The sequence below is a fragment of the Phoenix dactylifera genome, unplaced genomic scaffold (genome assembly GCF_009389715.1).
Source record: "Phoenix dactylifera cultivar Barhee BC4 unplaced genomic scaffold, palm_55x_up_171113_PBpolish2nd_filt_p 000481F, whole genome shotgun sequence".
In the NCBI taxonomy this organism is placed as follows: domain Eukaryota; kingdom Viridiplantae; phylum Streptophyta; class Magnoliopsida; order Arecales; family Arecaceae; genus Phoenix; species Phoenix dactylifera.
Window position 1 is genome coordinate 208,766 of NW_024067902.1, and position 13,023 is coordinate 221,788.

Below are 13,023 nucleotides of genomic sequence, written 5' to 3' on the forward strand. Positions count from 1 at the left end.
GAGGTATATATACTCGTGTATAGACTCCATACAAGAAAAATAATATAGACTGATATAAGATCATGCTAATAAAAAAAATAATACTCGATAATACAAGTTATTTTGTGATCCCTAAAATCACTCTAATAAGAACATGCTAACAAAGAAAAATAATATTGACCAATACAAGATCACACTAACAAAGAAAAATAATACTGACCGATAAAGAAAAATAATATGGGCTGATATAGGTTATTACGTGATCTCTAAAATTATGCTAACATTTTCTCTCAAACTCAAGTTGGCACTATATGTGCCAACTTGAGTTTGAAAACTAAATCTTGAATATACTTAAAAACCGATGTACTAAATCAAGAGATGAAGTAGCAGCTCAGAAACTGACATGATAGACTAGGAGCTGAAATAGCAACTTAGAGACTAACGTGGTAGTAGATCAAGAGTTGATGTGGCAGTATAGAGCCTGATATGATAGAACACAAGCTGTTATAGCACCTTAGAAGCTGATATAGGAGATAAGAAGTTGACATAACAATTTAGAAGCCGATATAGCAGACTGATGTGTCTAACTGACATGATAGACTGATGTGTCTGTCAATGTGGCTGATTGACTTGTTTGATGATGTGGCAGCGAGAAGACGCATAGAAGATGACAGTTGCGACGAGGACAGAGCTCAGGCAACCAAAGGTCGACGATCTCTGTAAATGGAGAAACCATGGAAGAGGAGCATTGGTTGATTAACTTGTCTAATGATGTGGCAGCGAGAAAACATATAAAAGATAATAGTTATAGTGATGACAGAGCTCAGAAAAAAGGCAATCGAAGATCGATAATTCTCGTAGACGGAGGCACCATGAAAGTGGTGCAAGAGACTTCAAACTGAATGATCAAAAAGCCAGAGGTAGCAAATGAAACCGGAGATGGAGAAAAAGGGACTGAGCCACAGTGAGAAGAGACGACCGAAGATCTGAAGCTGAGAAAAAAGTGGTGGAGAGGAGCTGCGGATCCATTAGAAAATAAAGAATCTTTGAGTATTAAACTATCAGAAATAAAAGATATGCGGGAAAATAGAGGATCTGCGGATCCACCGACAAATTGAGGATCTTCGGATGTTGATTCCCCCGGAAACATAGATCGGCAGTAGGGGTCTTCAAAGCTTCTAGACATGGCAATGACAACCACAATAAAGATGGAAGAGATGCTCACGACAGATTAGGTGATCAGTAAATCTGATACCATATTAAAATATTTGCAGAAGAAGAGAAAAATAAAAAATGAAGACATAAAAATAATTTTATTTCTCTATTCCATCATATTCGGTACATCTTAGAGGTTATATATACTTGTGCACAGACTCCAAACAAGAAAAATAATATAGGTTGATATATGATCATGCTAATAAAAAAAAAATAATACTCATTAATATAAGTTGTTATGTGATTTCTAAAATCACTCTAACAAGATTATGCTAACAAAGAAAAATAATACTGACTGATGTAGGATTATGCTAACAAAAGAAAATAATACCGATCAATACAAGTTCACACTAACAAAAAAAATAATATGAGCTGATACAGGTTGTTACGTAATTTCTAAAATTATGCTAACAATATATGAGATGGTTATTCTTGAATAAGAAATCCATCGGTCTATGTATACATGATTTAGAGCAGGATCTGGTCATCATTGGCACTATTTGGGTACACTCATGATGGGGTCCATCAGATTAGGCTCCACTGCTCCTTAGCAACTATTTTATGTCATCTAGGATGTGTGGGTCTCTACAAGTATTTCGAGAGATGATCATGTTCCATGTGTATTTAATTTTTTAAATTTACAAAAAAAAAAAACTTCATATTTTTAAGTTTATGAATTTTTTTGCTATTTATTAGATGGTAAATATGGAGGAGAGTTATAATAATTGAAAGAAGGGAAAGCGACACACATGGTCTCCCCGCAAGCATCTACTGACCCCAGGATTCCGTGTCATATATAATTAAAATGACACATATATCCAGGGTTGTTGAAGGTCACCATGCATCTCTTTCTTCACCAGTACCTATATAATGTTCTTTAGTAAGCATGGGCTTTGATACCATAGATAATTATGCAAGCTAGGATAGCTGCCACATCACTTATCTCGAAAACAAAGGGCTGTTATATAATTCCTCAACCATATGTTAGAGAGGCCAATGGAGAGCATTCATTGGTGATGAGGGGAAGCGAGGTGAAGAAGATGACCTCTGTTCTGCGGCTGAATCCACAACCAAACAGAGGGGAACAGGGAGAAGTTGGGCTCCAAAACAGAGCTTGGGTGTTTTCTTTTCTTTTTTTTTTTTTTATTCGTGGGAAAACAATCTATGAAGAAGGAGCCTTGCGGCGCTCCTGTACAACCCCTTATATCACCACAACTGACCCTAAAATCCCTCATCATAACCCTAATCAAACTAGACTCTTAATTAAGCCTGAAATTGGAACTAAACAAATATAATTTTGGACCCAATTTAAACTAAGCAAGGACTCAACCAAATCTAAAACAAAGTCTCCTACATAGCTCCAAGTTGGGTTCATTTTGGTTCTGCATCAGTCCCCTCCACTTGAACACAACTCGTCCTCGAGTTCGCATCTGGATATAACTGCTCTTCAGGATTATGGTATTCATAGATATCGGCGACATTAAAAGTCTTTGAAATTCCCATATCATCTGGCAGGTCCACAACGTAAGCATTGTTATTGATCTTTTTCAAGATTCTGTATGGGCCATACTTTCTTGGCTTCCATTTGCTGTAAGTTCCCACAGGAAACCGTTCTTTGCGTAGGAAAACCATCACCATGTCACCTTCTTGAAATTCTTTGTGCCTTCGATGTCTATCTGCTGTTGACTTGTACTTAGCATTTGTGTCCTCTAGGCGCTTCTTCACCTCCAACTGTATAGCTTGAACCTCCTCTGCCAAATGTTCTGCAGCCACACTCTTTCCCAAAATTTTCGGTAGGCGCGCCAGATCCAATGCGTGCTTTGGTGCCTTTGAATAGACAATGGAGAAAGGCGACCTTCCGGTTCCACTATGGACAGCATTGTTGTAGGCAAACTCTGCTTGGGCCAAGGCATAATCCCAATGTTTCGGGGTACTCCCACAAATACAACGGATCAAATTACCCAGTGTCCTGTTAACCACTTCTGTCTGTCCATCAGTCTGAGGATGCGCAGTGCTACTGAAATTTAATGAAGTGTCAAACATCCTCCAAAGAGTAAGCCAGAAGTGACTCAAAAATTTGGAATCCCGATCTGACGTTATAGATTGTGGTACCCCATGCAAACGAACAATCTCCCGAAAGAACAGCCTTGCAATGTGGGATGCATCTGATGTCTTCTTGCAAGGAATGAAATGCGCCATCTTGGAGAGCCTGTCCACCACCACGAACACTGAATCTACACCCCTTTGTGTTCGGGGAAGTCCCAACACAAAATCCATCGACAGATCCTCCCAAATAGCATTTGGCACAGGTAGAGGCATATATAATCCAGTGTTTTGCGACTGTCCCTTCGCTGTCTGGCAAGTATAGCACCTTTGAATAAATTTTCCAACATCTCTTCTCAGCTGCGGCCAATGATACCTTTCCGTGAGACTGGCAATGGTCTTGTCCCGACCCATATGCCCACTAAGACCGCCACCATGAAGGTCTCTAATCAGCTTTTCTCGCAATGATGATCTGGGAATACATAAGGAATTGTCGCGAAATAGATAACCATCCTGAATGTTGAAGTCTCCAGTTGCTTGATGACTTGTACACTTTGCCCATACATCTTTGAAGTCCTCATCCTCTGCATACAACTCTTTCAGATATTCAAACCCCACGACCTCTGCCTGCATAGTAGTCAATAAAGCATTGCATCGGCTCAAAGCATCTGCCACCCGATTCTGCTGCCCGGACCGATGCTTCAACACAAAGGAAAATTTCTGCAAGAAGCTTACCCATCGAACATGCATTCGGTTCAAATTGTTCTGATTATTGATGTACTTCAAGGCTTGATGGTCGTTGTACAGAACAAATTCTTTTTGAATAAGGTAATGCTCCCAATGCTTCAACGCCCGGATGATGGCATAGAACTCTAGCTCGTAGGTTGTCCATTTTTGCCGTGCTTCACTAAGTTTTTCACTGAAGTACTCCACGGGCCGTCCTTCTTGGTTCAAAACAGCCCCTATGCCGACCACAGAAGCATCACACTCCACTTCAAATAGCTTCTCAAAACTCGGTAATGCTAGTACTGGTGCAGAAGTGAGCTTTTCTTTTATCAGTTCAAAACTTGCTTGTTGCTGCTCTTTCCATTGAAATTGGCCCTTCTTCATGCATTCGGTGATGGGAGCGACGATGGTACTGAAGTTTTCGAATAAAACGCCGATAGAATGTCGCTAACCCATGAAAGCTGCGAACTTGGCTAACATTTGTAGGAATCGGCCACTCCCGTATTGCCTTTACCTTCTCTTCATCAACCTGTATGCCATCAGCCCCAACAACAAATCCCAGGAACACCAAGCGTTTTGTAACAAAATGACACTTCTTAAGATTAATAAACAACTGATTCTTCCGTAAAGCAAGCAAAACTGCTCTCAAGTGCTCCTTATGCTCAATTTCATTGCGACTATAGATCAAAATATCATCAAAGTAGACGACGACGAACTTTCTAATAAATGATTTTAGTACCTGATTCATTGTTCTCATGAAGGTGCTCGGTGCATTGGATAGGCCAAAGGCATGACCATCCACTCATATAACCCATCCTTCGTCTTGAACGCCGTCTTCCACTCATCACCAGGGCGAATCCGGATTTGATGGTAGCCGCTTCGTAAGTCAATTTTGGAGAAGACCTTGGCTCCTTCTAACATGTCGAGCATATCATTCAAACGGGGTATGGGAAACCGGTATTTTACTGTTATCCTGTTGATCGCACGACTGTCCACACACATACGCCAACTCCCATCCTTCTTCGGCGTCAAAAGTGCAGGCACCGCGCACGGACTCATGCTCTCCCGGATCAGCCCCTTCTTGATCAAATCTTCAACTTGTTGCTGCAGAATTTTGCTCTCCTTGGGACTCATGCGATAATGAGGCAGATTGGGAAGACTTGCACCAGGCACCAAATCAATATGGTGCTGAATATCTCGCATGGGAGGCAGTCCATTTGGTAACTCTGCAGGAGTGATGTCTTTGAACTCTGTCAACAATTCTTTGAACTCCTCGGGCACCTGCTGCAGGATAGGCATCTCCGTCCCCTTAACAATCAACACCATAACCTCTTCAGCCCCCTTGAGCTCCGCCATGAACTGCGCACCAGAAACTGCAAGGAAAGACTTCCCCTCCACTTGAGAAGTTTTGGGGGTAGGCTTCTCTTTCATGGGCACCAACAGAATTTTCCTACCCTGCCATCGGAACAAGTATGTGTTGTCTCGGCCCCTGAATGTAACATCTGTGTCATGCTGCCATGGACGCCCGAGTAGAACATGACATGCATCCATATCCACCACATCGCATACCACTTCATCCTTGTAGTACCTCCCGATGGACAAGGGCACCCTGCATACATTTTCTACCCTCGTTTTAGCTCCTTTCTTAATCCATCCAATCTTATAAGGAGACGGGTGCTTTTCTGTCTTCAATCCCATCGCACGAACCAACGCGGAGGAGACAATGTTTTCGCTACTGCCGCTGTCAATAATCACGTTGCACACAGTTTTGTTGATAGTGCAGCAAGTCTTGAAGATGCTGTGGCGTTGCGATTCTTCTTCACTCTTCGGGGCAAATAAAATTCGCTGAACTACAAAGAAGGCCGGAACTCCCTGATCCGGCGCCGTCACCTCGACGTCTTCATCGTCGGTCTGCCCCTCTTCATGATCCTCCTCCTCATGCGGCATTTCTTCTTCATCCTCAGCTTCGACTACATGGACTGGCCGTCGCCTCGGACACTCGTTAGACCGATGCCCCACCTCCTGACATCTGTAACATTTTATAGGCATGGGTCTCTCGTAGGGGTTGCCGCTACCTTTTGGGGCCGCCTGCTGCCTGCTGAAGTTTCCGGCTCCTCTTGACGCGGACGTCGGTGGAGGTTGACTTGTGGTGGCCGCCCCTTCAACAGACTTCTGCTTTGCTATGGTGGGGCGCGAGGACGATGCACGACTCATGGGCTGAGATTGGTGTGCCTTCCGTGCCGCCTGGGCCTCAAGTTTTAAGGCTAAACTTGTAGCTTCCGTCAGACTCCACACCGGATATAAATCTACCTGATCTCGGATGGCCGGCTTTAACCCACCAATGTACCTTGCCACTTGCTGATTTTCTGTTTCTGACAAGTTGTTGCGGGCGTTGAGGCGGTTGAATTCATCAGTGTATTCGGTCACCGTCCGGGGGCCCTGTCGGCAGTTCTGGTACTGATGGTAGAGTGCCTGCTCGTATTCAGGCGGGAGAAAACGGCCACGCAAATGTTGTTTCATCTTGCGCCAGGTGGTGATTTGCATCTTTCCTTGCCGTAGACGGTTATGTTGCAGTTGATCCCACCATGCAGATTCTCCTCCCTTCAGTTTATACGCGACCAGCTTCACCTTCTTCTGATCTGGGATTTCCATATAATCGAAAAATTTTTCTACCTCGGCCAACCAATCCAAAAATCCCTCAATGTGAAGATTACCGTTAAATGCAGGGAGATCCACCTTCAATCTGAAATCAGGGGAGCCCCTATCACGAACGCCCCAAGGGAGCCTGTTCCTCACGGGTTCCGCATTCCTACCTCCTGCAGGGAACCTGTTCACCCGTGGACGCGGCTCCTGTGCTTCGTAGAATACTCCATCGTCATCAGGTGGCCAGCCGTCAAAGGCCATATCCCCAGGGGGTCTTCGGTCGAGTCCACGGAGCCCGTGGCCCGCACGGTTTTGATTCCTCCATGGACGCCGCCCACCAAGCTCTTCCTCCGGCGGCCCCTCATCCGGACAGCGGTGGTAGAAGGGCCTTCGGTCCCGTTCGCCCCCGATGAAGCCGTACTCGCCTGGGTGCAGATGCGGTCCACCGACCGTCCCATAGACCGCGGCTCCCTCCTCTTCATCGGAAGACTCCGGAGGAACTCGCTGGCGCCGCTGATGGGGTGGATCTCGCACCGGTGCCGGTGGACCGTGAGGGAGATCCTCGCGAGTCTGCACACGCTCCCGGTTGGGATCCACAGCGCTTTCGATCCGCATGGCTTGGAGGTTTTGCTGGATTTCACGCACGGCTCCCTCCAACCCGCGGATCGCTGCCCAAAGGGCTCGTTCCCCGTGATCGCCGTCGACGGGGCGGACACCTACGCCGTTGTCATCCGCCATCGAAGTAGAGGCGCCTGCTCTGATACCAACTGATGAGGGGAAGCGAGGTGAAGAAGATGACCTCTGTTCTGCGGCTGAATCCACAACCAAACAGAGGGGAACAGGGAGAAGTTGGGCTCCAAAACAGAGCTTGGGTGTTTTCTTTTCTTCTTTTTTTTTTTATTCGTGGGAAAACAATCTATGAAGAAGGAGCCTTGCGGCGCTCCTGTACAACCCCTTATATCACCACAACTGACCCTAAAATCCCTCATCATAACCCTAATCAAACTAGACTCTTAATTAAGCCTGAAATTGGAACTAAACAAATATAATTTTGGACCCAATTTAAACTAAGCAAGGACTCAACCAAATCTAAAACAAAGTCTCCTACACAGCTCCAAGTTGGGTTCATTTTGGTTCTGCATCAATTGGTGTGTAAAACAAACAAGATTGAGAGATTGTTTTAGCCCATTTTTTCTTCATCGATATAAATTGATGAAATCCTTGATATCTATCAACATGATATATTCATATTAACTGATATTTTTTGTTACTTTCTTAAATAAACTCTCTTAACTAATAAATCTCAATTTGATGTTTAAATATAATTTCAATCTTGAATTTACCAATGAATCAAAATTTCAATATGTTGGTTCAAAAATATCATGGAGATCTTAAAATTCTTGGTTTTCTCAAAACTTCCCTAGGTTTTATATGGATCGAGATAAATCAAGAACTCGATTCATCTAGGTCTTGGCCACTAACTCAGATAATAGATGTATTAAGATTTGAAATTTTTGCATGTCAATACTAACTAATGCATAACCAATATGTAGAGATTTAAAATTTAATAATCAATCAAATTTTTATAAGTAATTAGGTGTAGTACTTGTTGGCTGTTGATCATGTTAAATGATGTCAAGGCGTTGGCTTGTTAGGTAATATGGTCCATCCAAACTCTTTTAACAACAACAGAACTTGAGACCATAATCTTGTTATAAAATTGTGATGTTAATTACTAATTAAGGCTATCAAACAAACTAAGTAGCTCAAGCTCTACCAAAGCTCAATTTGAGAAAAACTCAAATCAAGCTCTAAAACAAAATAAATAAAGCTTGAACTAGAAAAAACAAGTTCGAACTTAATTTCAAATCGAAGACTAGAATATATTTGTGTTATATAAATAATGGACTATTAGATCAAGATTTAGTTAACGTATTTTATTTACTTTTGAGTCAGCTAAATGTTATATAGGCTTGAAATCAAACTAGAGTCCAACTACCATTCAAGCTTGAACAGAACTAGATTCAAGTTTGAATTGATTTCAGCTCAATAGGATTATCAAGTTGCCCAACTATTCTCATGTTCAATGTTTGAAATTAAGTTCAATTTTGAGATCGAAATAATGATAAACAAATCAAACTTGATCTCAAAATTCAAGCTCAAAATTAAGTTCAAATCAAATTTGATTAGAGCTAAGCTCGATCAAACTTGGCTTGATTGTACCCCTGCCTCCGAGTCCATGGTGTCTTGATTATTAATTTCAAGATTGCTCAACATCAAAAAGTCAACAAATCTAAATTATATCTAAGCAAAAAGAATATAATTTGTAAGAGAGCGGGCAAGCAAGCAAGCTTACAGATTCCAAAGGTATGTGAGATTTTGAAGCTCCTCTGGTATTGGACCAACCGCATCCAAAGCATACACTTTCCTGAAGAAACCAAAAGCTTCAGTATGAAATTACAAAATAACTGCTCGATCGACCATCTAATATTGTACTTCTTGATACATGCCTCCTCTAACCAGTACCCTATACCGCTGTACATCATATTTTTGTTTTTACCTTTTTTTTGTGTGTGTGTATGTACATATGTATATACATGTATCCATATGTGCTTGTACCTTCTCATGTAAGTGTGTGTGCGTATATATATGCGTATGCATGTACTTGAATATATACATATGTGAATCGGCAGGGAATCTTGATAAATATATTGCAAAGAAACTGGTTAGCAAACCATTTGTAGATCTCAATTATCGCATGCCGATACTAAGTAACCTAAAAAATTATCATAAAAGGAATATAGTTTTTCTGGATTTACGGTCTCTGGTATTCGGTGGGATAGAGAGACAGTATAAAAGAAATAAGATGCAAGTGATGAATTGTCAAATAAGATGGCAAGCATCCCAGGTATGCTTGCTGTGCCCTAGAAATAGTTAACAGGGGCTCTCATTTAGGAGCAGCATACAGGAATCCATATGGCTTTTTTCTCTTGCTCGGGCCAAGAGAAGACACAATCAAACCTATTAGTGCTGAATCTGTTACAGTCTCGTCCAGGTGATTACTAGATATAAGTTTAACCAGCCAAATCAAGAGCCCAAATAGCGTGTGAAACTTAATCAAATCAATACACAAGAAAGATAATCCAATTTACTTTTTTATGTGAGTGAAATAAAATTAATCACCCGAGCTTTCTTTTCTCCCTTTACTTTTTCATTTTTTCACATTTTATCTCACTAACCCTTAGAATGTCAATCAATAAATAATTCAAATCCATTGTTATTTGATGAGAAAATGGTTATTAATCAAATTAATATATTATTCTCCCAGTTAACTACTCGGCATCCAAGGGCAGCCTCGAGGTCCCAATCGACGATATGGCATGCTATACTTGCATTACCCAATCAAATAAGATAAATGACACACATAGCAAGGCCGGTCCTATAGTGTCATGTGCTCTAACCTATAAGTTGTATCTTTCGCAAAAAAAAAGATTTACCTTTCTTCGTCTGTATTCACTGTTGGATCATCCACTGATTATTTTGAGATATGTGCAAGTGGATGGACGATAAAGTTTGTAGTTTGAGATCTCTAGTGTGGGTGATCGAACGGTGGCCTCTCACAAAGGAAGGTGAACCCCAAGGGTTCATGACTGGTAAGCCCCTTCAGCCATCAATACCAATTCAAAACCCTCCTTTGATCATAAAGTAAATGGATCTTTAGATTAAAAAAAAAAAAGTAGAGCATTATTATGGTGCCAATTGCCCTCATGACACCAATCCGCATGCTAGCTTGCAACAAAACATTTTGATAACAAAATTAAGTTTCCTAACTTTATTATTATTTCTCAAAACTTTATTGATAAAAAAATATTATTGATTTCTCTAAAATATTTAAAATTAAGTGAGCGGGCCATACAATTGGGTGATGTGGCATGTGGTCTGGCTGCAGTCACATTTGATGAAGGGGTTGAAATCCTTGTTGTCGAAGTTGGTGGAGTCGATGGCGGGCCCACTGCACGGCTCGCCGCTGATGTTCCAAGCCGCCGCCGCCGGCTTTCCCCACCTCCCCAAAATCGCATTCAACGCTCGCACTGCATCCACCTCGCTCACATTAGCGAAAAAACATATGACAAACCTAACGTGCGCCGCCGTTTGTGGGGACTTTTTGAACATGAATTCGAGGCTGCCAGCGCCACAAAATCACAAGATTTGAATTTCCAAAATATATCAAGGATTAGAAGTTGGTGCTTTTGGGACCCACTTTGGGTTTTTAAGTGTGAACAATTATTGATGCCATTCGCACAAGAGACAAAGCCCTCCAAGTTGAATGCCACCTAGCAAAACTAAGAAGGAATCCACTTGATAGGTGACATGTCACATCTAGCTACAGTGATGACTAAGATTTTATTATTTTAAGAATGTTGATATATTATTATTTTTTTAAGTAATAGCATGAGTGCAGCCAATAGGATTAAAAAAAAGAAGATGAAAAAGAGGTGCAGGAATGGCCACCTAAGCAGCAAAGAATTCGCCATTGGACACATGCGTATGGCTTGGAAGGATGTCGATATTAGAACCAATTATTTAAGTTGTCTTGCTTTGGGTTGCAATGCTCATGTTGACATGGATGTGAGTGGAAAGGAATTTTCAAAGTCTAATTACTCCATTAAGTATATATTTTAGTTATGGCACCCTATGATATATAATTAATTTATAAGGGGAATGTTGTTGTGCCAACAAACTTGCCGCTCCTTTCGAGGAGGAAAATTGGCAAATTTCATGGTCAAATTACATCAGGCATTGAAGGGGCAGCAGTAGGTAGAATTTTCATTGGAGGTTGGAAAATTAGTTTTTGTTTAGTTTTATTTTCAGAAAGGTAAGTTGTTGTTTCTTAAGTTATCTTCCCATTCATTACTACCCACCCACACACACTTTAAGCTTGTTCCTTCTAATCCTTTCTAGCCTCAGTAGGTATATCTAAAATTCAAAGGTTGTTGATGGTGTCATAATTACATATAAACTACATAAAAAAATGGATGTTTATGCAGCCTAGAGAAAGTAGTTACCACATACTTTTTTATGGGCTTGCTCCTTTTGGTTTTATGAATAGATGGCACCAGTGAAGGGCATAAAAATGGAATTTTATTCAAGGTGTTAGAATTGTTCCCTTAAATCAGATAGCATATTGTTTTGGCTCGAGGATCTCTTGTAAGGTTAACACAGGAGTGAGAACATACACACACAAATACACAGAGAGAGAGAGAGAGAGCTTTAGTCTAATCATAGTTTCTTAGAGAAATCTAATGAAATCATCTGATATCGATCAATTGCTTTCTTCAACAATCAATAAATTCTGTTTTTATTTTTGAGTGTCTCTATAATCATCTTTTCCCTTCAGAAGTTTAAATTTATTAGAAGGCAGAGAATCTAACAAGATGAAGAAAAGTTCTGTAAGAAGAATGTTTCCTTGGAAGGCAAACATACCTTCAGATGGATCTGTCTTAGCTTGAGCTGTGGCTCTCTCCGCAAAGAGCAACAAAGAGAGGATGAAGAACAACCGAAAGGCTTGCGACTGGGTGTTGGTTGGAGATCTTGACACCACCATCTTCCCTCCCTTTGATGGAGAAAACTCAACCTAACCCCTGCAGAGGCTCTTGCTGGCATCATGTCCTGTTTCTTATAAGAAGGTGGGGGAAAGGTTCTACCTCACTTAATTTACAACTTGTTTGGGAGATGCAAGTGGAGCCATATTTTTTAAGCACACGATGAAGAGTGGTCGGTTTTGTTTGTATCAAGTGCATTCAGATCCATGGTCCCAAGCAGGAGTGCTGATTATATTGAAGGGTTCCATGCTGCAAGTGGCTTGTGTATGGGACCAGGGTTGTATCTTTCATCCCAAAGGACTCACCATCGTTCCTTTGACCGAATCCATCATTGGATTATGCAATAGCTTGCTTCGGAGTTTAGAGTGCTTTGAGATCTATGCAGCATGATCCAATAGTTGATGTTGGGGGAAAAACGGATCGTTCAAAGGCACGTGGTCAAATCGCCGACACTTGATGATGAACGTGACGACAGCAAACATACTCTCAGCACGTCATGACCTTAGAACGCTCGACTTCAGAGTGCCCGACCTCAGAGCGCTCGGCCTCAGCATCGATGACCACAGAGCTTACGACCTCGATCTCGGCATGACCTTGACAGGCATGGTCTCGGCAGAGTTAAGCCCGGTCGATCTCAAGGCCAAGAAAGACCCAGTCAAAGGAAGAACCAGACCTCCTCGCTCCACCAAAAATCAAGTTCTCTATATCCGGGATCAAATTCCGCAATCTCCGCCTCAACGGCTGTCAACATTTAAATCCACACGTCTCAACGGATCGCCAGTTAGCCCGAAATCTCGAGCCATTTACGGTAACT

At 41.7% G+C, this 13,023-nt stretch overlaps 1 protein-coding gene across 1 annotated transcript in view; it reads right to left on the reverse strand.

Moving 5' to 3' along the window:
• LOC120106160 (probable LRR receptor-like serine/threonine-protein kinase At1g56140) overlaps window positions 1–12,338 on the reverse strand; it is a 38,450-nt gene extending 26,112 nt beyond the window's left edge. Inside the window, exons 1-3 of the mRNA XM_039119058.1 lie at window positions 12,091–12,338; window positions 10,523–10,697; window positions 8,963–9,034 (exon numbers count right to left, since the gene is read on the reverse strand). Of these exons, the coding sequence (XP_038974986.1) occupies window positions 8,963–9,034; window positions 10,523–10,697; window positions 12,091–12,211 (368 nt within the window). The 5' untranslated portion in view covers window positions 12,212–12,338. The remainder of the gene's footprint in view (window positions 1–8,962; window positions 9,035–10,522; window positions 10,698–12,090) is intronic.
• Window positions 12,339–13,023: the final 685 nt, after the last annotated feature.